General features: G+C 39.6%; 1 protein-coding gene across 3 annotated transcripts; it reads left to right on the forward strand.

Annotated features, from left to right (window-relative positions):
* axin1 (axin 1) lies at positions 1-26,656 on the forward strand. Of its 3 annotated transcripts, none has more exons than XM_030736735.1 (11): positions 1-131; positions 4,304-5,275; positions 10,849-10,989; positions 11,834-11,930; positions 13,932-14,069; positions 17,826-18,340; positions 18,433-18,597; positions 18,752-19,000; positions 19,361-19,468; positions 21,129-21,278; positions 22,703-26,656. In XM_030736735.1, the coding sequence occupies exons 2-11, from the start codon at positions 4,380-4,382 to the stop codon at positions 22,827-22,829; spliced, it is 2,586 nt and encodes an 861-aa protein (XP_030592595.1). In that variant the 5' UTR covers positions 1-131; positions 4,304-4,379; the 3' UTR covers positions 22,830-26,656. The 3 variants fall into 3 exon arrangements, with proteins under 3 accessions (XP_030592595.1, XP_030592594.1, XP_030592596.1); XM_030736734.1 differs by lacking the exon at positions 1-131 and adding an exon at positions 2,036-2,224; XM_030736736.1 differs by lacking the exons at positions 1-131; positions 19,361-19,468 and adding an exon at positions 2,036-2,224.
* The last annotated feature ends 151 nt before the right edge of the window (positions 26,657-26,807 follow it).

Consider the following 26,807-nt stretch of genomic DNA (forward strand, 5'->3'; position numbering starts at 1 on the left):
CTTTCCATTTCATGGGGGTGAGAGCGGCTTTACTATTACAGAAGAAGTGCACGTTGAGTAGCCATACAATGGAATCTTCAGTGAAAGGATGTACTACTGGAGGATGCATGAGGAAGACAATCAAACTCAAGGTAATGCAAGTGGATTTGCATGCAGATCAGCCTTTTTTCCATCATTACATTGTAAATATGTAATATAATAATAATGTTAACATTATGAGTCATCAATAACATAATGGCAATACTGTTTAAACATAATCTTGTTTTGTTGTCCCAACAAACATCATGAATTCCTCATCTATGCTCTGCTCTGATCAGCTGTTGAATTTGTGACATTCCAAACAAGTGTCGCCAACCGGGAAGTTGCACAGCGCCCTCTGGTGGGCTGTAATTCGTAGCCTACAAGCTAAATTATATGCATAATAAACAGTAGCTCCTTTAATAATGTGCTTCAACTATTTAAAGTAAAACTGAGCTTATAACATTTTAACTGGTACTTAAAGGAAGTACAAGTTCCTTCCAGTACTCTGGCCGGAGTTTGACTTGCTTTTGGAAACAACAATAACAGAGTCATTGATGCTATAAAGAGACGACTGGCAGGACACTTAAAATGCTTAAACTGCTTCTGCAAAAAAAAAAAAAAAAAAATCTATTTTGCCTCGAGGAGGTGCGCTGTCTGTTTTTCATGTTTTATGTTTGCCTGCATAAATATTGTAAGAACCACAGTTCACACTTGAAAGGTGTCCAGGTTTGAGCCGGTGTTTGGGATGATATGTTGAGACAAAGTGTGAAATGTGTGCGCTCCTGTTGCAGACGCGTGTATCCTACTCTAGTGTTCCGAAATGGTTTCATGTAATTACATAATCAAAAGCAATATATTATTATAGTATCGCACCAGCCTTTCATCTTAGACTCAGTGATAGAAATGACCCAGTCAGTCAAGGGAAAATGTGTTGAACCAAAACAGCTGCACACTGGATATATAGCTGCATATATATTCATGTATTATTAATGCTTTTCAGTGTTGCCAAAATTAAGACTTAAATATGATGTAATGGCATGTTGATGTTTTTCCTCCAACACTCATAAAAACACCAAAACATGAACATTTATCCCAAAATGCTTTGACAATACTTTGTCAATATTCATTGTTCTCGCACTCTCAGCATGTTAAACTTAGCTGATTGCTTCATCATTGCGATTCATGTCTCAGTATGTTTGACGTCTGCTTTATCAGATGTTCTAGCGAAACTTCCTGGTGGTAAAAATTTATGATAAAGGTTGCCTGAATGCAGCACACAACAGGAAAAGTAAAGCTTTGCCATGGTAGGCTGCTTTTAACCGATCAAAGCGGCTTCTGTAGAGTAATCAGTAAAGTCATCTGGTGCAGTCTGTGGTTGGAATGAAAACCTGCAGACTGTGTGCCTCCGAAACAAATGGTTGCCCAACCTGCTCTGAAGTGCAGTCTACTCAGTCTGTGTAAGTAGTTCTTTAATGTAATGAGCTTTTTTTTTTTTTGCCTTCTGAGTGAGTGTGAAAAGCTGTATTACAAACAGTGGCATGTTTGACTAACAAAAAAGATGCTGCTCAGATGCATTATGGTAAAGGTTTGAGCTTTTTTTTTGTTTTTTTTGTGGTGCTTAATGTATACCAGGGATTAAAAATTAGGGCAACTTTGCCATCAGAGGTTATCATGCTGGTTATAGATCTGATGTGAACTACAAAAAAAAAAAAAAATGATCATTTCAGGCTTTACAGCTTAATATTTACAATCATACTTATTTTATGTTAATAAGCCGAATTGCATGCGGTTTTGAGCTGAATAGCTGTGTTATTATATCATATTTCTGTGCATTATGCATCAAAAGAAGAAGAAAAAAAATCGAGGAATTTCCATGTATGTTACCACTTAGGAGAGAGAGCGATGGAGGGAGGGAGGGGGGGGGGGGGGGGGGGGGGGGGGGGGGGGTGGAGAGGAAAATTCGGTGTACCACATGTACCGAAGCTTAACCGGCAGTTTGTGAAGTGAACGGGCGAGGCGCTGTGCATCATCTCCTGTAGCCTCAGCTCCATACAGACAGTGAGAGACAGCCATGGAGAGGTGGAGAGCGGAGTGTTTTCTTTGTTATTTTTAAACTCTTGCAATTCGCAACAATGACACTGCCGGCTGGGACTCGTGTCGGTCCAGTAGGCCGATGCACTCGAAAGCAGAAAGGTTTTCACCGGTTAAGTATATGTCACTTTTTTTTATGCCTTCCCCCTGCTCAGAGATTGGGATTGCGGTAGTCGGAGGGGGGGAAATATACCATCGCTTTGCTTTGCTGATTGTAAATGTGTTCGGAAATCGGTGTTGGGATTCCCTCTGTATCCTCTGACGGTAGGGGAAATGTTTGCGCTTCCTTATGCTGTCTGTTTAGTTTAGCAGCTGTTAGCGGGTACAGCACAGATATTATTAGTGTGACAAAGTTGTGCACTTGTCGGTCGGCTGCTGACAGGCCTGGCTCGCTCTCTATGTGTATGTGTGTGTATATATGTGTGTGTGTGTGTGTGTGTGTGTATGGAGTTTGTTTCTGGCTCCCCTCCCCCACTCGCTGCTTGTTCTGCTCATTCTGGAGAGGCCAAGACATGGATGTGATGAGAGGCTCACTTCAAAGGAACAAACCAACTGACACCGTTTCAGAAAAAAAGGGGACATTTTTTTCTTTTCTTTTCTTTTTTTTTTTTTTTGAAGCAGGCTCTGTCCGGCGGAAATCGTATGTAATCCCCTCTAAATAAATCTCTGCCGGAGCCGCACACCTGAGAGCGCAGAACTGTTCATTTAAATACTAGTGCGCGGATGCATCATCTTCACAGGTAGCAGCAGTTTGTCCAGCTGATTTATTCCTACCAGCATTGTTAGTAAAAGCCTAAAACGCTCTTGCTTTTTTTTTTTTTTTTTTTTTGGGGGGGGGGGGGGGCGGGTCTGATTTCCATTCCAGCACATCTGGCCTGATGCACAGTGCACGTGCTGCTCACACTCCAGGGCTCTGCAGCGAATAGATCCTCTGCTGCCAGTTTTGTCTTCATACAGCCTTTGTTCAATCAGGGAAATGATCTGTATCAGTATTGAACCAGACAGAGAGTGGGTGTGCCCTAAAGGGAAGGGTGATGGCAACCATTAAAAATATTTCTTACCAGAGTAAACCCAGCTGTCATCTTTTCTGAAATTGTGTGTTTTTTTTATTTATTCAGCATTTATATTTAATCCTATTAGTCAACAAGTAGGCTGCATAGATGGGAAGGTGATGTAGGCTGAAGTCAGGGCGATTTGTGTTCAGTTTCTCCACCGTGATCTGCTTGCAGCTGTCAAGAAGTAGTGGCTGCTGCCTGGATGTGTGAATTTAAAGGGTCAGCTGTGGCTGCATTAGACCTTAAATTGAATACTGACACAGTATCTGGGAAGCTTAGTCATAAGCTGAGCAGAGGCGGAGATAGAGGCATAGTGTCGTTCTACAGTGTCGTTCCTCAGCAAAAAAAAAAGCAATGCACTCTGTGTTACACAAGGACTAAGATATGTCCTTGATCCCTAAAATCATTTGATATGCAATGCCAGAGCAGGTCCTTCCCTAATAGCAGGGGGGGGGGGGGGGGGGGGGGGGGGGGGGGGTATTAAATAAAATGAGAATATGGCAAAAGGATGTATGAAGTGCCATTTGCAGTACTGCTATGTCAGCTAATGGGAAATAGACTTGGGCTGCTTCATTATCAATTTAATTTTGTAAACCCCAAGTGAGTTTCCACCCTTCCAATACTAATTTGGATGAAACTGGAATAGCTGTGTGAGCTAATGATATGCTTTTGCTACACTGTATTCATGCTGCTGTCTAGTAGAAATATGCCTCTAGACTATCGGAGTGTATTAAAGGCCTAATAGCTCTAGATTTTGATTTCTGCTCAGGTTTGCAGATAGCGTAGAATATGTGATAGAATGTGTGGACTTCTGACCCAAATGTGAGATCAGTGTACGTGCTGAAGCAGTGGCAACATTCTGGCTTTAGGGACTTAGAGTAGTTTTCAAATACTTGCATAGAAATTGAGTTACATTTTTAGCTACCATTTTTTAAAAATGAAAATCTGTCAAAAAATGGCAGCTGTATCGGTCTTCTGCTGACCAGGCAGAATTCACTTGCTTTTCTCAGTGTGGAATACATTTGTAAAAACCTCAGGACAATGTTATACTGTTAGTTCCCTGTCAAAGCTAGCAACAGACTGCCTTTCAATGACGTATTGAAGCTGCATCTCATTATATATTTTCCTCCTTGCAGGAGTTTTTTTTCAGGGGCATAAGTAGAATTCTGGATCGAATAGTTGTGCAGTGTGAGCTCTACGGGGACGTGGTATATGGATGCTGGGACTATGAGCATAAGCGACAAACGGGGCTACTTAGCAGACCTAGGAGGCAGCTTCACTGAGGACGCTCCCAGACCTCCTGTCCCTGGCGAAGAAGGAGAGCTTGTGTGCAGTGATGGTCACCAGCACAGCACCCTCGGCTTCTCCTCGAAGAATGAGAGCCTCAAGTGTGAGCCGTCTGTGGCTACACCCAGGCGATCTGACTTGGACTTGGGTTACGAGCCAGAGGGCAGCGCTTCGCCAACACCACCCTACTTAAAGTGGGCAGAATCTCTTCATTCCCTCCTGGATGACCAGGATGGCATCCAGCTGTTTAGGACGTTTCTCAAGCAGGAGGAGTGTGCAGACATGTTGGACTTCTGGTTTGCGTGCAGTGGTTTTCGGAAACTTGAAGCTAATGAGATTAATGAGGAGAAGAAGGTGAAACTGTCAAAACTTATATATAAGAAATACATCCTGGACAACAATGGTATTGTCTCCAGACAGATCAAACCGGCTACCAAATCCTTCATCAGAGACTGTGTGATGAAGCTTCACATTGATCCCGCAATGTTTGATCAGGCTCAGACTGAGATACAGACTATGATGGAGGAAAACACCTATCCTTTATTCCTTAAGTCTGACATATATTTGGAATACACACGGACAGGGGGTGAAAGCCCCAAGCTGTACAGTGACCAGAGCTCAGTTTCTGGCAATGGAAAGGGGCTATCGAGCTATTTACCACCTTTAAAGGAATATGAGGAATGGAGATGTGACCAAGGGTCAGAGGTGCTGCCTGAGTGTGACCCCACGGCGAGCAGCCGTCTTACTCAGAAGCTGCTGATGGAGACGGCACAGCAGCGGGTTGCCAGCAGCACAAGATTCCAGGACAGTCACGAGTACAGGTAAATCCTCTGAGCAATCTAGAAAGCTTCACTTCAGCTTTAACTGCACAGCTTTTCTCTGCAAACTGCTGAATTAGAAAAAGAAAAAACTCTGAAACTGCACACCAGCACAAGCGGTGATGTGACTGTGAGTGTAGCTCAGGAGACGGCAAAGACTGTGTGTGAAGTGAGTTTTATGTATTTGTGCCTATAGTGGTGAAAAAATATCAGAAGGTAAAGAGGCTGCTTTACTGGCTGTTTAGAGGTTGTAGCAGAAATCTTTGGGGTTCTTGTGAGGGGGCTCTGAGGATCATATGCTTGGTCTGGGCACTGGACAGGCTTTGTAGTGACAGAGTTAAACAATGATTTTGTTTAAGGAGGAGCTCTTCCCAAATCATTGACCCTGGACACTGCAGTCCTTGCCTTCCTTTTCCTCTGTATATAAGGGCGCCATAATAAAATGTTGCAAAAATCATGTTTAACTGTTCAGCCTACTTATGTTAGTGTTAGTCGGAGCTGTGAATAGATCCTTAAAATTATGTTTCATTTAGAATTTTTAAGTCACAAAATTAATAAAATCTTTGCAACAATATGACATGTTGGAATACAACAATCTGTTAAAATCAATATGCACATCTCCTGCAAGCTTTTCCAGTACATTAAGCTGCAGTATTGACCATTTAAAATCAATAAAAATACACTAATTTTAGCAGCAGTTAAGTGTTGATTCAAGGTTTACTGTGTTGTATTTGAGCAGAATCTAACAGCACATGTCATGAGATCAGGAAAAAATACATTATGTTAATTGCTGCTAGTCAGATAAATGACTCACATCTATTCCCCTCCACTGATGACGAGTTATTTTTTCCCTCACTTTATAACAAAATGTTACCAGTTTGCATAATTTACACATTTGCTGATTTAGGAAGTGCATTATTTTAAGTGATGCTTTTTCTTTTCTTTTTTTTTTTTTTGGTGCTGTGGGTATACTCTTGCATTTCCTCTCAGGTATATAGGACTTGAAAGTAGTGTAGAAGTAATCTTTAATGTGAACATAACACTTTCTCCCAGAGTTTATTCCAGCGCTGACCTCTTAATCTTTTAGATTGCATTGTTCACAGTTGAACAGACCTGCTGGTTTTATTTAGTTACCGATACCTCGTTGCTATTATATTTGGTAACATCTGCATGAGTGAGTTGCTGAGCAAGAGACTCCATGGAAAAGCTATCCTGAAAAATCAAGCAAGACAACCCTTCATCTGATGCAATAGCCAAGCACTGATTCTTTAATGTTTTTTTTTGTGTGTGTGTGTGTGTGTGTGTGTAGGCTGTAGGAAACAGAAACTTGGTTACAACGAAAGAAAAGTTTTACCACACAGCACTAATATCAGTGCTGATAGTAGGGCAAGTGAGATTACATCTTCAACAGAGGGCTAACGCAAGCATGTTTAGGCTTGAGTCACTGTGGAAATCTCACAAGGAGCAGTTGTAGCAATGACCGCAAAGTAATTGTCTAATTTGCTGTTATGTATAATTTTCAATTTGCATCACCGTCAGACTTCAAAAATGTTGCCGTGTTTGACCTCTGTTGCTGCAGTACCAGTGGTGTGATGATGGGGACAGGAATTCACGTCAGCTGACAGACAGAGAATTACCTTCCAGATAGAAAGCTCTCTGTGACAGCAACACTGGACACAGCCCTGTACTGTGTATGTGAGACCTAACGAATCCTGATAACCATTTGGTCAGTTAAAATACCACGACCATGACTGCTACCCTTTCTTTCCAAGCTCATTCTACAGTGTGGGCACTTAGTCTCCTACTAGCTGATATCTGCAGAATGCAAACGCTGGTTTTTGTACGAATAAGACTTTTGAAAAACATAACCAAAGGCTCTGTTGGAGGATATGAATGTTTGAAATCTTCTCCAAAATAAAGAAGAAAAAAAAAATTACACAGCTTCTACCGCAGGCATTTCAGGCACGTGCTGGTGAAAATCTGCATGGTAACTACTGAAGAAGTTTTAAGTTGTGATTGAAACACACTTCTGAGCTTATTTCCACATCATTATTTCAGCAATTAAGCATCTGGCTGGAATTACAAAAAAAAGGCATGCTTCATTTTTAAAGCATCGCCCATTGGGTTTTTGTGAAACTAAATTTTACAGCAGTCAGATCTCTGCAGAGACGGGCAACAACAGACATTAAATAGTCTTTCAGATCAGCTTTAAGAAATGAGCTGACTTGAAAGAGAATAGCCTTTATGTTCATTAATGTTTTGGGAGATTTTTGAAATGTGAACAACTCAGTTTTGTTCTCATTAAAGTTAAACTTATACTTCAAAGGCATGACTTCACTGTGTTTGTAATTTTAATAAGAATTGTTGCCTCTGAAAAAAGCCGCCCTCCCAACAATCTCCATGCTTAAGTGGAGTCACTTATGTATTAATAATAATAATATTGTGTAAGTAAGAAAAAGATACTGTATTACTTTATTTTTTTTTTAAAGTTAAATCCTTAAACTGCTGGTGCCACCCATACTTTCTCCCTGGCTGGCAAAGAATGCTGAGATGCACAAATTTTGAGGACTATGCCTAAATGTATCGAAGACATGGATTTTCAACTTTTCCTGCATAATTATGCTGATGTTATGGTTTACCAGTTCTCCCCTATGGAGCAAGTCCTGACAACATCATCAACAACAACAACCATAGTAAATTATTTCTAAAGGGAAGGTCTTTAAATTTTGTCTGTGGCGGTCTCGAGCTCTTTAAAAGAAGGCAACTGGACTTCTTTAGGTTTGTGAACATATTTTGCCTTTCAGCCAAGAGGGTTTTTCAGTTCTAAAACAGTTGATGGAGAGTCCCAAGTATTTAACCCCTGTGGAGTTGGCCTTGAGGGTCCATCAGACAACCAAAAACCAAACAACCACTCCGCAAACACATTTCACAAAATAGAAGAGCCACTTTGATAGGACAAGACTCAGCTGTACGCCTGCACTTAAAGGAGAAAGGACACCGTTTAGAGGGTGCCACTGTTCACATTTTGGACCGAGAACACAGATAATTTGAGGGAGGTTAAAGGAGGCCATCTGTGTCTGCTGTTAGTGACCATCATTGAACAGAAGTGTGCGGTCTTGAGACCCCTTTCAGCCTCCACACTTCTTGCCTTGGGTGACATCAGTAACTCACATGATGGTGGGGTAGGGCAGTATCTTAGAGAAGTTTCACACCTTGGCTCTGGTGCCAGTAAGATAAGGTTTATTCGTCACATGCACAGTTATACACATTACGATGCACATTTACACGATGCTGTGTGATGACTCACATAATCAATGACCCTCAGGACCACGTCCAAGGGGACAGCCCCCACAAGGGGTTAAATAACAGGTATTCTCCATCAGTCGTTTTAGAACTGAAGAAGCATCCTGGCTGAGAGGGACGAACCTAAAGAAGTCCAGTTCCTTTCTTTTTCGAGCTTTAGATTTTATATGCCTGTGGAAACTCCATTACTAATTATTTGTGTGAGAGTTTCGTGTTTTATTTTTTTGTACTTAAGTAGCTGGGTGGGTGAGAGCACACTTTTTCTTCTTTCAGTTGTCCTTTTCTCATTATCAAATATATTCCCACATACTCCCCAATTACAAATTTAGAGGTCAGTTTCTTTTTTTTACTTGTCCTAGTTCTTCACCAACCTAGTGTTATAATTTTTCGCTGTTGAATCCAGATGGTAATGAAGTTCATCGCAATGATTTTATTTTGAACTTTGGGTCCTTCTGCACTCTCAACAAGGAGAAAAAGGCTTCAGGAAATTTCAATCTGAATAAATTGTATTGATGTCTTGCATGTATAATTCATGTGTAGAAAGGTGTTCAACTCATTTTCTAAAAATGTAAAGGGTTTCAAAAGAAGCCCCCCCCAACACACACACACACACACACACACACACACACACACACACACACACACACACACACACACACACACACACACACACACACACACAAATTTCAGAAGATCTATAAGGAAAAGGTGCATCTGGATCAAGTTGCCATATTCACTGCACTGCTCAGTATTCTGCTATTGAATTTACAGAGCGTGGCACAATGGTGCAGCAGTCAGCACTGTTACCTCAGAGCAAGAACATCTTGGGTCAGGATGGCTGGGGCCTTTCTGTTGGAGTTTGCATGTTCTCCCTGTACCTGTGTTCTCCTTGAGTACTCCAGCTTCCTCCCACAGTCCAAATACAGGCATGTGAAGTTAATTGGTGATTCTAAAATTGGCTGTAGGTGTGAATGTGACTGTGGCTGGTTGTCTGTATATTCCCGCTATGATTTGACAGTCTGTCCACGTTGTACCCTGCCTCTCGCTCTGTGACAGCTAGGATAGGCTCCAGCCCCCTGTGACCCCGATTTAGAGTATATAGTGGTTAAGAAAGTGGGTGGGTGGAATTTGATGTGCTGAAATGCTATCAAAAATGGTGTTGCTAGCTGGCATATTTTCTTCTGGCTGCAAATACGTTGGCTTAAACTATGCCAAAGAGATCCAAGTGCAAGTGATAGGATGTTACAGAAGAAAAAAAATTACACTGTATGAAAATCCAGAGTCAGTGATTACACACAGTTGACAGCTGTTTGAAGCCTGTGCTCGCTTGTGCCAGACATTTTTCAGATATAAATCGCTGGCAGGCAGGTGGCAGGAGGGGGCAGAGGATTGATATAAACTTGCATTAGGCTCACTGTCAGCCTAGGGAAAGCGCCGCATAATGTTTACAAGTGGTGTAAGCTGTGTGTAATTAGTGAGTCTACAGTATATGAACATGTTGACGCAGCACATCCAATCCCACATATACCAACAATGACAATAAAAATTAAGCAAATCTAGAAACTTAAATCTAATGAATCTTAACTTCTTCCTTCTCTATCTCGCTGGTTTGAAGTCTTCATGCTGCCACCGGAGCTGCAGATCCTGGTCTCATAGTAGATCATTCAGACAGCTGGAAAACATTTAAATGAATATGCTACTGAAAATAAATATTAGGAACATACACTGTAAGAGTAAAAGAAATAAAGCTCTAGAAGTTAGTGACATAGATTTCATCCATCCTGTTTAAATCCAGACTCGATCAAATAAGTGGCTATGGCCTCATTGTGAGGCAACTTCATTTAAAATAAAAAATCTAAATATGAATCACTCAGCAAATACATTCATTTGCTTTTATATGCAGATTGTATGTACCTGTTATTTTTTTTTTTTCTTTTCATAATTTGCTTTGTAGCTGTGATGACAACACACTGCTTCCTATGCCACACAAGAAAAAAACAAACAACCGGCATCTCCTTAATGCACTCAGCTCAACTAATTCTTGACCAGAAAACTGATGTTTTACAAGATGAATGCATTCAGGGCTTTACAGTGTGTTGTGAATTATGCACCATTTCTAAGCATTTGCTTCTGTTCTTTTATAACCACATTAGAAATCGTCCAATAAAATTCTGTCTCTATCTATAAATACAGCATGTTGTTATGAGGATGTCTACTTGTTTTTTAACCCTTTTTTTTCAGCATTTCCTGTTTTTTATTTTGTATTTTCCCAGGCATGCACCATGTCGGGAGACGATCAACCCATACTATGTCAACACTGGCCATGTTATGGCTCCTGCCACCAGCGCCAATGACAGTGAGCAGCAGAGCATGTCCAGTGACGCAGACACCATTTCCCTTACAGACAGCAGTGTGTATGTATCTTAGCTTCATCCAAACATTTTACACACAGTTGTATCGGGTCAAAAAGGCAATGGAGGCTACAACTTTGGTGTTAAGTTTTACCATTAAAGTAAAAGACAGGATTCAAAACAATATTATATATTCCCATTTGTCATGCCTTTTCCTTATATCTGGGATTCAGTCATATATTAGAGGTAATTTTGTTTCAAAACTGCAATTTTTGACTAACCCCAAAAACTTTATCTACTGATGTCTTCTGCAAGTGTTGCATAAGAACCGGTTTGAAAAAGTTGTGAATGAAATGAAAGTGATTCTTCTATAGTTGATGTTTTTTTCCAGGCTGGAGACCAAAAGAAATGAATTCTATTATCTGGGATCACTGGAAGTAGAACTTGAATTTCAGTGAAGTGTGAGTCATAGTCATGTGCTTTTGAAAGAAGATATGCAAAATAAAGACTTGTAGCTTGTAGATATGACACTGGGGTATTCAGCCAAAGAAGCTTCGAAGCTTGCACAACTGGACAAAAATGTGTTTGAAGCTGAACGGATCAGAAGCTGTTACAGCTAATTGATCCAGAGCTTCCAGCGCAGAAAAAAAAACAATATGAGTACTATATATATATAATTAAACTCTCATGCGTGTGATGATATGTGACCGTAATCTGCTACACCACTTGTGGTGGGGCAGGGACACTATATGCCTGTGAGATTACCTGTCCTGCTGTACTAATTAATCAGGACTTACTAGGTGTTCGTTTTAGGCAAAAATGCTGTGAAAAGCATTCAACTTCAAAGCTGTCTCTGTTGTTTATTCATGAGCATGTTTTATGAAAATGTCTTTGTTGTTAATTCCAGAGATGGGGTTCCACCCTACAGATACCGCAAACAGCATCGGCGTGAGATGCATGAAAGCGCCAGAGCAAACGGGCGAGTGCCACTACCTCATATTCCAGTGAGTTATTCATGAGCTATTTCCCCTTTTCTCTCCGTTTCTGGCTCGACACCTCTCGCTCTTTAGCTGTCTGTTTCTGCCTTATTTTTCTCTGCTCCACCATTGGAGATGTGCATATTTAAGCTCTGCTGTGTCGCAGGGCCTGTGATGGAGTATAAGAATAGCTGATGGTGAAAGAGTAGTCTGTCTAAATGCAGCTTGATGCTTTCCTAAGCTCTGTGCGCTGAAGCCTAGTAGACATGAACCCTTCCCTGTGACAGCTTGATGCCTCCCTCTGCAGCTTATGCTCTCTCAGTAGGAAACTCCCAGCCCTAATTAGGCCTTGGAGTAAAGAGTCAAATTACAACTCCACACCCAACATCTCATTAAGATGTATGAACTGACTATAGAAGAGCACAAATCCCTGCCCCTTACTCTTGACTTCCTTCTTAATAAAAAAAGGGCTTGGAAGTGTTTTGTTTTAAATATGACTCAATTTTCAAACTGTTTTTGCATTATCTGGATTCAAATTGGGGGAGGTAGCTTTGAATTGGTAAGATTTGCAGTGCAATTAATTGTGCTGACAGGAGAAGAAATAAAAGTTTTATTTCCTTTGGAGGTAGAAATTTTTATCTTTATTAGTGGGATGTTCACAAAATCCATTTGAAATGCGAAATTCAAATAGGTGACAAATTAGAGCAAAGAGAAAGGAAAAAAAACCCAAAAACAAACCAACAACAACATTAGTAAAGTGTTGGTTTGTGTTGGGCTAATTCATGCTTCCAGGGCAGCTTTAGTGCTCACTGGTACTGGGACTCTTCATTTGATGTTTTTATGATTGGGGTGAGAGTGCCATCTTACACAATGGTCCTAAATCCACCATAGGTTAACAGGGTTTAGATCAGCATGTAGTGAAAACTATGGCATATGATTCACATAATTTTAAAATTCGTCCTAACACCTGCATGACCTTTGAATGGTGGCATTTTCCCAGAATTGCTTTTCTGGTAAAAGCAAGGGTCAAATTGGACCTGACTACTCTAGGAAAATGTCCCCACAACAAAACAGATCTATAGGATCCCCTCACTGTAGGGGTCAAGTGTTCCTATTTTAACTTTAATTTGTTGCATATCTGTAGAATGAGGTTGTTATTAAATCAATTCCAAATCTGTTGATGTCCTGACAAACAAAGATACCTTTATCAAATATATGTATTATGTTATTAGAGTTGCAAGTAAACATTACCAGAATAAGTGTATTTATCAAAAAGTGTGGTATGAGCTTTGACTTCGCCGTGATTACTGACCAAACTGACACAAATGGTTGTACTTTTGTGTCATTATTGAACTCAGAGAACCTCCTTGAGCAGCAACAACTTCCATCAGATGTAGAGGAATTATTTTGGACCATTCCTCCCAACTGTTTCCGCTCATTAATATTTTTAATTCATACTTTAAAGTCTCAATAAGATTAAAGTCTGTTCATTTATTGTATTTTTAACATTTCCTTTCTTGTACTTGTGTTTTTTTGTCATTGTCATGATGTGAAGTGAAATATTAACTGAGTTGAAGGCAAAATGATCCAGTCACACCAGTCAGTCTTGAGAAAAGATTCAGGTTTGCAAGGTGATGATTTTTTTTTTTTTTTTTTATGCCAAGGTTAACTTCTTCCTCATTTTTTAAAGAGTCACACAAAAGGCATGGCAATCTTACCTTGATAGATTTTACAGCAGTGAATGAAGCATACTGAATAATAAAAAATACTGTTTCAGTGATATTCAGTGGTAAAGTCTTGTGACACATTCACTAATACTTAAATTTATCATCCCTTTCGTGTTTTTAACAGTTGACACTGTCTAGTTGAATGTTTTCCTGCTCATGTTTAAGCACTTTTATATGATCACTGACAAGATGTTAGGGGCCAAGGTGGGAAAACATCCTGGGGCTGCTCATGTGGCTTTGACAGTAATGCAGCAGTGGTTAAAAATTCTGAGTACTTACAGTTTGACATTTCTTCCTCCAGCGCCCAAACCGGATTCCAAAGGATATACATGTGGAGCCAGAAAGGTTTGCTGCAGAGCTGATCAGGAAGCTGGAGTGTGTACTGAGGGAGAGGGAGGCTCAAGAGAAACTAGAGGAGCGACTGAAGAGAGTACAATTGGTATGTTCTCTCCTTTTTCTGAACCAGCATCTACTGTTAAAAACACAAGCAGATCCTCTATTTGTTCATTATATTTAACGTGTGAATAAGAAGCTTCCTTTAGCAGTTGCTACAGAGGTTAAACTTGAATAGTCAAACCTCTTTAAATGACCTCTAACATAATATAATGTCAGCAGTGCAGAACTACTAGTTACACATTCAGGTGATGCTTCATATTACTGCTACTGTGTAGCACCAACTGAATAACTTAACTGATGAGGGGGTAGAGAAATTCAAAGTATGAATTCTTGAAGTAGAAATAGTTGAGGGGCAATCAGTTCCTAATTGCTTTTGGAACTGATTTATCTTCTATGTCATCATTAATATGTCAGATAATAGTGAAAAATGCAGTACAACAACCTAAAGACATTAAGGTTCAAACATTTTGTCATATGAAAACCTGGAATCAGAGATTGTTTGTGATTGAAACACGATGAGGTGGTTATAGAGATCACATTTTAAGTCCTCATAGTGCAAATGGCAATATCAAAGAGCTCTGTTTTCCCAATTTAGTAAGTTTGGTTTACTTTAATAAAAGAATACTTGAATAGATTGTGAAAGCTTATTGAAAAGCAGACTGTTGGTTGAAGAGTAACAGTAGATACCACTGATGCTTATTTCTGAGCCAAACGGTGAGGTCTGTGTGCCCGGACGTTGAGCTTTAAGTTTTCAGTAACAAAGGAGACTTAAATCCGCCTGGCCTTAATGAAATTAATGAGGCCAGCCATTTGAATAGGGAATAAAAAAACATTATGAATCACTTGGAGAATTCTGTCCTTGGCCTGTCAGCAATCTGGCTTTGTCGATGAATCAGATGGAGCACCTGCACATGCCGCCACTTGTAAGCCTGGAACAGTGAGCTGCCTGTTTGATGTCACTTGAATGGTGATGAAATGGTTGCTGAAACCACAAATGAAATTTCCCTCAGTATACAGTGCCAAGTATTAAGTCTCAAGGCAGGCAATTTATGTGGGTAGCTATGAAAGGAAAGAAGGTGCCATCACACAGCTGAAGGTTTGCTCTGTATAAACTGGCGGTAAGGATGCCATGAGTGCATTCATCAAGTAATACTTTGGGTATGTAGAAAAGGAAATGTGAACTTGGGTTTTAGCTTTTAAATGACAATATGAGACGTATTAAGATGTGATATAGTTCTAAATTGAGAAGAATGTCAGGAGCATAAACTCTGATTTATAATCTACCAACTAGTTAAAAATTCATATATTACTGCTGCAAGGGAAAAATGTACAAAATCTGATTTCATGACAATGCAGCTTTTCAGCTTTCCACAGCTCTGTCATGCATTCTGCAAAAAATTAAATTATGGCTTTACTTAATATAATTTCTGGAAACAGTGGGCCATATGGATCCAAGTAAATTATTGGTAAAAGACGTGGAAGCAGGCCAGTCATTACTTGCCTAAATCCAATTTTTATTCAGTACAAACAGGACTACAATACACAACAATGTGCACTGTTACTCCTCATAAGGAGAGGCCACAGTATTATAAAAATGAGCCAGATCAGTAAATCCCATCCATCTCCTAAGCCTACTTGCAAAATGTGAAATACCTACTTCTTTTTGTCAGTTTTTTTATTTTAAATAAACAAGCCACAGGAAAATGTGCTAAAATTCAGATGCTATAGTTCCATGTGGAACTTGTAGGCTTGGCTAACACAGATTGGTGCGGAGATGTGAAGAAAAATCAGTTAGTTAAAATCTTGCCAAAGAGCACGAGTCATCTGTACGGGGGAAGTTAACTGCATGTAGTAACAGGCCAAGTTTCCCTTTCACACAGTGAGAATAACAGGATGGTGAGCACGGGGCAACACTCAGAAGGTAGCTTGGCATCTTTACAAGTGAAGATCTATTGAAGATTTATTAAATCATTGAAAAATGGCATGAAATGTTGGGGCTTGAGCTGGTTAAAAAAAATTAAAGTAAAATCCATGCCTACTGTTGGCTGACATTACATTAAACCCGATGGATCAAGAATCGGATGCCACTCAAGTTCATGTGTGTGTAAAGGCAGATGAGCGTATATATATATATAAAATAAAGGCCTAGTCAATATGGACCAAAAGCTGAATGGCGATATACAATATACATCGCGATATTTTTTCTTCCCAAAAGGTATAAACAAAGAGGCACTTCTGAGTCAAAGCTACATGTCCCAAATGTCACACGGGCACTTTAATTAACATTCAGCTGTAGATGTACATGAGAAATTGCTCAAGAATAAACTATTGGCATATTAAATGCTCCTCAAATAAATTGTTTTTTTTCCTCCATAACAAAAGAGTCACAGCTGTGCTATTGAAATGTAAACAGCAAAGACACAGCGCAAAATAGCAAAAGGCTGACTTATTTTTTAAAAAGCCAGTCTGGTGAAGTCTACGTCACTGGAAAGTGCTTCCTCCTGTGTGCACACCTGTGCATCTAGGAATCTGTGCAAATAACAAAACATGTAAACAGACTGAATTAATATTCCATCCTTCGCTCAGCAGGATTCTAGCCAGCTCAGTAAATTCATAGACGTATGCGCCGACGTATCACAGCAACGAACCCACCTGCTCAATGCGGCGTCTGCAAGCACACGAAAAAGACCCACTTCCACTATTAAGGTCACGTGACTTACGGTACAAACCAACAGTCAGGTACTCTTGGGGGTCCGGGCGACGTCAAAGCATACAAACGGATGCAGTATGAAGGCTGTATGTACACAAAACACGGCAACAGCGGAGGATTTCAGGTTTCCATAAGTCTCCAGACGTCATCAACGTCACCAGAAAAAGTTGCTAAATTTGTCACTAGTCGCTTTTTGGAAAAAATGTCACCAACGGGGACTGAAAAGACGCTAAATCTAGTGACAAAATCACTAGATTTACTGCCATAATAGAATAGAATAGAATAGGATGCCTTTATTGTCATTATACAGAATGTACAATGAAATTGGAGGGCCACTCCTGTTCAGTGCCATGAAGAAGAAAGTCAAACTGTCGCTTCCTGCATGATTTACGGGTAAAGCGGTGAGGGAGAGAGAATAAAAATAATGACTTAGGCCATTATTTTAACAAGGTGACGTTATGCTAATTAGCCATGTGGGCCACATGGCTAATGTATAGGAGTTTAATGTCTGCATGTGTGAAGCACGCTAGTGTGATATTTAAAGATCATTCAGGTGAAGTGTTATCTGGAAATAAGTCAGAATAGTGGAAATTACATTTCATTTGTGATACAGTCATTTTGTCCTTCACTTCCTCCAGTGCCTGCTTTTCCAAAACCAACTATGAAAGCCTGCAGTACCCCACCCTTTAAATCCCCCTGGAGAAGAGTCAGTCAAAGCTCAAGCTGTAGCCATTGTGCTTATCATGACATGAAACCACAGAAATATGCTCTGTGCATTCTGATACTGTTATAGTCATAGATTGTCTCCAAACTGCTGCATTAAGAATGAAAACACGTCACCATAAGGTAAAACCTGCCATCTGCCTGTTAAAATAAGTACTGCAGATGGCAGTGGCATAACCTCAGTTGTGCCCACAGTGTACATGCATGTGGGGCTTAACTGGTAAATAAATAAAATGCATGTTTAAATATTTTGTATTGCTTTGTTTTATGATTTTGATATTTACTGTAACAAATGACTTGAGTATGTGTACATTATTTTTGAATTAGGTTTAAGGTTTTGTCCTGTAAATTTTGTTTGTACTAAAGGAAGAGGAAGGTGAAGAAGTCATGATGGCCACAGCAACAACACTATCCAGTCACAGGTTCCCCCCTGGTGCTTATTCACAGAATTACAACTCCCGCTATGCTGACAGTGGTCCTTGTCTTGGAGATATTCATGAAGAAAACCCTGAGAGCATCTTGGACGACCACGTCCAGCGAGTCATGAAAACCCCCGGCTGCCAATCACCGGGAACTGGCCGTCATACTCCCAAGTCACGCTCACCAGACGGTTTTCCAGGGATCAAAGGGATGGGACAACCAGGGCAGGGTAAGCATCCATTCAGGCACAGTTTCAAGGGAGAAACTAGCCACCTGTACCACCACAAACATGTGCACCACAACCACCACACAGGCGTGGGCAAGGCCAAAGAGCAGGTGGAGGCTGATGCAGGCTTGCATGTGTATGGGAGCTTTCCCTGGAGCACGGAGTCAAGTCATTATGGATCAAAGTCTCGCAGCTATGCAGATGGCATGGGATCCAACCCTATGGAGTATACAGGGTACATGTAAAGAACAAACTCAGAAAATTTGAATTCATATACCAAAAATGCCTGTTTTTCTACTTATCGGTTGTTTATTTTCCATTTTACAGTGGGAGAAGTGGTACACAGTGTAAAAGGGTATTCAAGAGAAGTGAAGAATTGCGGCCTTATGACATGCCAGGGCCTGCAGAGGAGATGGAGAAAAAACAGAAGATCCTTTTGTGGCTGATGGAAGGACAGAAAGAAATGGTTCAACACAAGAGGAGCCCATATGGGTCATTACTTTTTTATTAGAAAACATATTCATTTCTTTTTATTCAACATTAAGCGTCTTTGGCATGTGCTCCTACTACACCATTTTTTCTGTGTTTTTGGTTTAAAATATTGGTTATCTTATAAATTAAATTGCTGATGTGTTTTTCACTGTAGGAGTACCACTGGATCCAAAAGGCCCGCTGGCCATGAAGCATCCCGCCTCAGCTCAACAGACCGGTCAGGGTTGATGCATCCATGCATCAGCGGCCAGCTGCGGAACAACGTGCAGCCGTCTCACCCTTTCATACAGGATCCCACCATGCCCCCCAACCCAGCGCCCAGTCCTCTCATCCAGCTAGAGGAGGTTTGCCGGCGGCTTGAGGAGGAGAAGATTAAGTCTGGAACTCTGCAGCCCAAACAAAGGTGAGAGAACAGATATGACTCATTATCCAGTTCTTCGGTGCAGTGTTTCCAGAGACGCAGGTTATTCTGTAGTGTAGGGCCTAGTTGATGTTGTGAGTTATGCTGCCGTATCTGTACCCTACACTGTCAGCTCTGGCAACTAAATCATTGCTGGCTGTCAGCAGATATAAAACTTGGATATACTGTGAAATGCAGAGATTTAAATGGCACTGATAGGTTTGTGTGTACTGGCTTGAAAAGGGTCTGAATGTCAAGGATCTTAATTTATATATGAAAGTCCCACACTCCAGCTTTTACTTTAGCCCGTGTGCCTCTTTTGGCTGGTCTGTGTTTAACCACTGGGGTTTTTTGGTCTCTCAGGTATGTGATGGAGGTGATCCAGAGGGGTCGCACAGCAGTCAGGCCTGCACAGTTCCCTCAGCTCAGCGTTGTCCCTGCAGTTTCAGACAGCGAGCTCTCCGAGCCCGAGTACGTCCACTATGTTCCACAGTAGTTTTGCAAGTAGTTTTTACATTGTATGTTACATGTTAAGTCAGTGGAAAACAATGGACAAATGGCACGTTTTACACAAGTGTTTTCTGCAATACTGTCTCTTATAGAAATGTGGACTGGTTTGCAGTATTGTTACTGATTTTGTAATAGTGGTTTTACTATTGCCCTTATCAGGCAGCCAGTGAGAAGAGATTGTTTTCATGGTATAAAGTATACATTTCTCCAGCCTCTCAAATAATTGATCAGACTTTGAAGGTTGAAATCATCAGATTTCTTCACAGTTCCTGTGAAGACCACAAAAAAAAAAAAAAAAAAAAAAGCTCACAGAGGAAGTAGAAGTCTGTTTTCTGTGTTCCCGCAGAGGCAGACTAGCTGGAGCATTAGGAAAGGATCTGTTTTTGATGCTCTGTGAGAAACACATTTCTGTTTGATGTCTGACTGCCTTCTCTGATAGCTGCTTAACAGATGAGGAAGAGCAGGAGAACAGTGTAAGAGGTAGATGAAAGTAAGATTACGTGACCACTACCAGTGTGTGAATCCCCCTGTTAGATTTGCAAGGAGTGCAATTCAGTTACTGACCAAATTAGTTAAAAATCGAAATTCAGAAAATATGAAGAATAATTATTTTTGTGTTAATATGAAGTAACTAAGAATTATAGTAGCAATAAGTAATTATTTTAACTACACTTGTGTGTTTTTTGTGTCTGGTACTTTTGGTGTCTCTTCAGACATTAACGAGGCAGCTGTGCACTCCAGGGATGTAAATAAGAAGTGCAGGATAATGTTTCAGTGGAATTAATGAGTTTTGCTGGGGGCTATACCTGAAACCCTGTATCACAGGCAGTATAAAAGACGGGCGTAGCCACCGTGACATCACCCATTTGTTTGTGAAATCTCTGTATGAAGCCTAAAGCTGAGCGTTTTCTATTTACAGTCTGTTAGTTTATCTGAAGAGGCGTACTTGAGGAGGATAATGGTTTCTTTGGCAAATATGACACTGAATGTAAAAGCATGCGTGTCATGTTTACATGACCAGCTGTGACTCTGAAGGATGAGGATTTTTGATGCAAATTGTGATTATCAGGCTTAATTAGCATCTGCAATTTTTTTCAGAAAAGAGAAAAACAATTGGCAGAGGCGCATTCATCTGAATGTATCAAATTCAAAATATGTGTCCTACAGTGAAGGTTGCATGTATGCTTGGATCGATGGAAAAACTGGCCACATGCATGCTGCCATCTGTTAGAGGCCAGATGGATGTGATGCTGTGTAAATGCACGCCCACATAAATGTGTTGACAAATGCTAGTTTATTCATTGACATCTCTCAGCTGTGAATATTGTCCTTGATTCATCATTAAATCACAGGCTGTAAATTGGGGATAAAAATTAATTTATATCTGAAACTTTTTGTAACTGAAAGTCACTTAGTTAGAAAACAGATTAAGTTATGTAGTTATTCACGTTTTGCACCAGAAATGTATCATCTTCCTTTGCATGAATCTGCTTAGCCTCTCTAGCCAAAGTGAACTTTTTTTTTCCCCCTCCATGTGAAAAAAAGTGAAAACTGTTTTACAGCATGGGCTTGAAAGAGCTTCACATTTTCTAAATTGTTTTTCTCTCTCTACCATTTTCAGGCATAAACCCACTAAAAAGCAGCCGTGTGAAAACATTACAGTGGCGTACTACTTCTGTGAGGAGCTGATACCTTACAGGACGTCTGTCAAAGGGAGGGTTGTCACGCTGGGCCAGTTCAAAGAACTGCTAACAAAGAAAGGAAATTACAGGTGAGACTCATGGTGCTACTGGATGTCCATGTCTATAACACAGTTTGCTTTGATATTTCAAAAAAAGATAATTGTCAATGTTATTAGAAATGTAGTTGTCTAAGAGCTATATGGGAATGAATAAGTTAAAGTTAAATGAATTAAATTTGAAATAATTTTCAAATAGTGAGTGGGCCTGTGGAGATGCAGTTGAATTGCAGAATTTCTTGCTCCAAAACACCACAGTCCCTGCAGCAGAGATCTTATTTGTAACGAATTTTACAAGGGAAGTTACACAACGGCATGAATGCGGATGAAATCCAAAAGAATGCTGCATTCAGGTCACTGCCTTCAGCGTACAAACCATTGTTCCTACAAGACTAGCAACTACACATAAACGCCTACTGGTCTGGACCACCTTTTGCCTTCAGAACTGCCTTAATTCTTCATGGCATAGATTCAACAAGTTGCTAGAGACATTCCTCAGAGATTTTGGTCCATATTGACATGATGGCATCACACAGTTGCTGCAGAAAGGCTTCTTCAGTTCTCAAACCAAAATGGTGGAGAGACCCAGGTATTTAAACCCGTGTGGGCGTAGTCCCCTGGAGGTGGTTATGACCCTCTATTGATCATGTGCCAAGGTGTGAAAGGAGGCGTGGGTCATTACAGTCAGTGGTTTCAGATGAAACCAGTTTAAGACTTCCCTCCATTGTTTCATGTGACCTATTGAGGTCACATGAAAGGTGATACCTGGGTCTCTCCACCATTTTGGTTTGAGAACTGAAGAACCCTTTCAGATGAGAGGTGAAACGAGTGCAGTCGCCTCTTTTCAAGGTCCAGAGACTACAGTAACAGTTGTTAACTCTTTTTTTTTTGCTCTTTGGCTAGCTGGCAGCAGATGAGCAAGTTGAACAGTTCAAGTTAGTTGTAGACACAAAGCTAGCTAGTCTTGTCATTATCTGAAGTTTGTGAATTTAATGGCGGCCTGTGTAGTCTAAGTTGACCATGTGGGGGGGGATCTTATTTTTTTTAAAGAAAAACAAACAAACAAAAATATCCCCTCACATAAAAAAAAAGAAAGAAAAAGTTTTTGGTTAGGCTATAACTGTCATATTAGCTAATGTATCTAAATAGCCTGCTGTCCACATTAGCCACTTTTCCGCTTATAAACTGCTCAAAAGAGTTAGCAGAGAGTTTAATAAAGGGGAGAGACAGAACCAGGCAACTCTTAGGACTTAATGTGCTACGTTACCTGTTCAGCTGACTTCCACTTGTGTTCAGTAATTGTAGCAGGCTAAATCATCAACGCTGAATGTGAACAAGGTTAAACGTGATTTGGCTAACAATCTCGTTCGCTCACTCTCTCATTTCAAAAACATGTGGGTTCCTTCTGGGAATAACGCGAGTCAAGTTAACGTTGTCTTATTTCTCTCTCTTTTTAGGTATTATTTCAAGAAGGTAAGCGACGAGTTTGACTGTGGGGTGGTGTTTGAAGAGGTACGTGAAGATGATGCTATCTTGCCCATCTTTGAGGAGAAGATTATCGGGAAAGTGGAAAAAGTTGATTAAATTTTTAAGGAGAGAGCTGACTAGCCTGCATCTGATGGACTGAGGAGCAAGTGGATGGTGAAGAGGAAGTGTTTTAGGATGGAGTAGGATAAGAAGAAAAAAAAATGATTCGGCACAGATGGAGCCAGAGTGGTCAGTGACTTGTGTAGCATGGCTACAGTGAAGTTGGACTAGAAGAAGAAAGATCTAATCTTCTTCTGGTGAATGTAATGTAGCATTGTAAAGTTTACTAGAAAATGAGAACAAAAGTGCTACTAATGCTACATATTTTTGATAATGACTTGTTAAAGGGTTTCCTTTCTAAAAAAAAAAAAAAAAAATGCACTTGTAATTTTTATATGTATTGATACCAGATGTGTACAGTTTGTGTTAAATGACAGCAAAATTTTATATCTATTTAAGTATTTAAAATGCTACTTTTAAACCTAATTAAAGCAAAAGTGTTGTCCCTTGTGAAGACGATCAGAATCCGTGATAGGGCTGAGTTTTCTTTTTTCTTGTTTTTTTTTTTTCAACTTGTAAGAGCCCTCTGGACTCTAATGTTTGTGATTTTCAAAGTGCTTTTAATACTCGTCAGAACTTTATTTAGTGGCATTAAATCAGGCTGCTTGTTTATTGTTATATACTACTGACTCAGTGTAGGCCTTCTAAAGGAACATGCAGAAAAACAGAAACACCTGTACAGTACTGCAAGCCAGTGCAGGAATGTCACATTTTAACATTGGATTTTTAAGAGGTTTGTGGCCATTTTTGACACTGTTGAAGGGGATTAATTGTTGCATTAAATTTTATGCTGTTTATTTAAATATGTTACCTAACAAGGAATGCTTTTTAAGTCCTGTGCAAAAAACATCATAATGTCTGCCTCAGTCACACTAGAGTAAAAGTATGATGGCAACCTCCTTGCAAAAAAGAAGAAAAAACGAAAATCTGTGATTGCATTGAATTTGTTTGCTGTCAAATTGCAAGTAGTTACAGTGACCAGCTGGTCTCCCAGAAGTTTAACATGCAACACTCTCAACCTTTGGGTTGAGAGTGTTGCACAAAGCCATTGCAAAGGTCCAGGCAATTGTGGTCTGACTTGGACTGACTGCAATAATTCTTAGACAAATTGACAAATAATGCAGACAGACTGGAACATGTTTGCGATCTGAGTCAGTCTTCCTGCCATTCCATCTCTTTGCTATATGGAGCTCGACTCAGCAGGTTATCTAACGCTTATGTCATTTTGCCGTTAACTCGCCATCCTGCAGCAAACTGCATCACTATGTTTGGAGGAATTTCTGTTTCAAATATGTGAAGTTCTGGCTAGACTCTGAATGTAAGTAGGTAATGTGAATTTTTGTACATGTAGACGGCAACAGGTTTGCTCTTCTTGGTGATTTATCATGGTTAATCACCATATTATCACAAATTGTATGTAATTACCAACTTGACTCCATTCAGTCACAAACTGATATCAGACTCACTCAGCCTAATTGTCATTTTTAATTGCCATCACCAAAGTTGCTTTGAAGACAGTAACTTACTGCATCACAGATCTAGTTGAAGCAACCATTACAAAGGCAGCAAAATTAAGCAAGTTTATTACACATGGTCACAATAATTTTAGTCTTGTTGCAGTCTACAGCCACTGTTTTCCCTTGTATAGGTGATTGTAACATTAGAACAACCACTTCCTCTCTAACATCAACTCTAAATCAACATAAATTGCCCGTCATATGTTTCACAAACATAAGATGCTCAATATGTAAACCAATAAAACAGTAATGCAGTTTTATTGGGTTTGATTATTTTTCCTGTTTGTTGTATAAGGCGTGTATGTGTAGCTTATTGCTATGTTCATATACATTCATCCACTACACTGCTTTTACCCAGCACAGTTGACATTTTAAGAGAATTGCCTTAGACTAACAGTTGACACAAGATGCAATAATACTGTCAAAAAAGATATGATTGAGAATCCCAACGTGAATACCTATGCAACTCGGTTTATAATTTTGGTGACCGAATCCAGAAAACACATTAAGCATTTGTATTAATATGATATAGAGGTATATTAAATAGAAAAAAAAATTAAAGGCTTCACATAAGACCTGTCAGGCTATAAAAAGCCAGTATCAAAAAATTAAATAAAGCCAATATATAAAACAGCAGTGGAGGTCCAAAGGATTCACAGATTTTTCTTCTGATAATTTATTTGGCATTGTGTAAAATTGTCATTGTCAGTAAAATTTTGCTCGTCTGGGGTAAATTTTGTGTTAATTTCTAGTTTTGGGATTGAATCTCTATTCTCAGTGCCATATCTCTTTATATCTCTATATTTAATAAACAAATATAGAGATATAAAGAGTTCCTGAGGGCTATTTGACACACACAAATGTTGCAGATGAGTTCATTTTGTTTATTATTATTTTTTCCAACTTTGAGGTCCTTAGTTGGCTGATAAATTCAGAAGGGACTGCACTAAGAGCTGATGTCTACTGTATAGCCTTGTCTAGCTTATAACAGCCACATCTTGTGCCTGGCAGGACGTGTTTAATGATTTAATAAATCTGTGACAAACACGTTAAACCAAAGAGGAAAAAAGTAGGCGAACACTAAAAGTCTTGTTTCCAAAATAGGATGCTGTGTAAAATGTAAGTGAAAGCCTACAGCACTGATTTGATTTCAGCAGCATGTTTCGATGAAGTTTGGACAGTTTTCATATAAACACACACTGTGTCCAAACTTTTGACTGGTACTGCAATTGCAGGTTTCCAGTATCATTCATAACATTTGCCTGGAAAACATCAACTTGCAAAACGTTTGTTTAGTGTTCTTTCCATTTCAGGACAGAAAATACATTTCTCTCCACCAGTTTACATTTGCTGTCTCCTTTATTTTATTATATATAAACACAAAATATAAAACAGGTTTCTACTGGAATAGCTCACCAAATTAATATAAAGGTACAAACTCAACTAGGGTAGCAATGTGACATTAAGAGCCAAGGCCTCCATGGGTTTATTTGCATTCTGTTCTTTATTGTGCGGAAGCCTTGAGTGAGCAATGTGCTATAATAAACATGTTGAAATGGAAAGACTGGTGGGCCTTGAATTCACAGTACTGTATTGTATGTGTTATGTAGAACATCAGTGTAAGGAATTCCTGCTTTTTTTTTTTTTCTCGACATGCTGCTTTTTTAGATTTCTAACAAATCAGTTTAATATATAAAGTGCATTAGCCTTTTGTTATCCTTTGCCTGTTAAATTGTGCACTTAACAAAACATTATCAGCTTCAATTATTTCCAAAATTCCAAAATTATTTCTCTTGAAATATCAACTCTTATCATTCTTACTGTAAAAGCCCCAAAAGTGAACTTCTCTTATTCAAGATCAGTGTGTGCATAATAAACAGCAGAGTGCCTTTATTGCTATGCTAGCGATGTATTCAGTGCAACTTTCAGAAGGATTATGGGGACTAGCTTTAATTTTGCATTGCTGCGTCTTCTTTGTTTTACTTAAGCGTTTGTTACGGTTCCACCTTTTTTTTTTTGTAAATATGTAAAACTTAAATTGTCTTCAACCAGCAGCCCAGTCATCACATTCAGTACCCTGGACCTGTTTCTGTTCACTGACTAGCATGGTAACCATTTAAGGTACCTGGACAATGAATACTTGCAATAAAACAGCTCTTGTGTTCTATATAAAATGTGCCATTGTTTCTTTATTTGCTGAACTGGTCACATAGTACTGAGTGCTGTAAATCAGCACACCTAAGAGTGGCAGATTCTGTAACTACACGTTAAAGCAAGTGGCAACTCCAGGATGACGTAGGCTCCCAACATTAAAATACCCAATATCAGATTTAGAGACTGGCACAAAAATTGCTTTGGCCTTTGCAGCTAATTTCTTCCACAATGACAACTGTCTTTTTATTATTTATTCGATAAAAATTTTGATACTACTGTGGCTTAACTTTAGGGGCATTATTGA

The sequence above is a fragment of the Archocentrus centrarchus genome, chromosome 8, assembly GCF_007364275.1.
Source record: "Archocentrus centrarchus isolate MPI-CPG fArcCen1 chromosome 8, fArcCen1, whole genome shotgun sequence".
Classification (NCBI taxonomy): Eukaryota; Metazoa; Chordata; class Actinopteri; order Cichliformes; family Cichlidae; genus Archocentrus; species Archocentrus centrarchus.

Bases quoted from the DNA above. Each gene is read 5' to 3' on its own strand.
- axin1 (XM_030736735.1), top strand. From the start codon at position 4,380: ATGGATGCTGGGACTATGAGCATAAGCGACAAACGGGGCTACTTAGCA. The intron at 18,598-18,751 runs GTCATTACTTTT...TTTTCACTGTAG, and splicing joins CACAAGAGGAGCCCATATGG to GAGTACCACTGGATCCAAAA. The intron at 19,001-19,360 runs GTGAGAGAACAG...TTGGTCTCTCAG, and splicing joins ACTCTGCAGCCCAAACAAAG to GTATGTGATGGAGGTGATCC.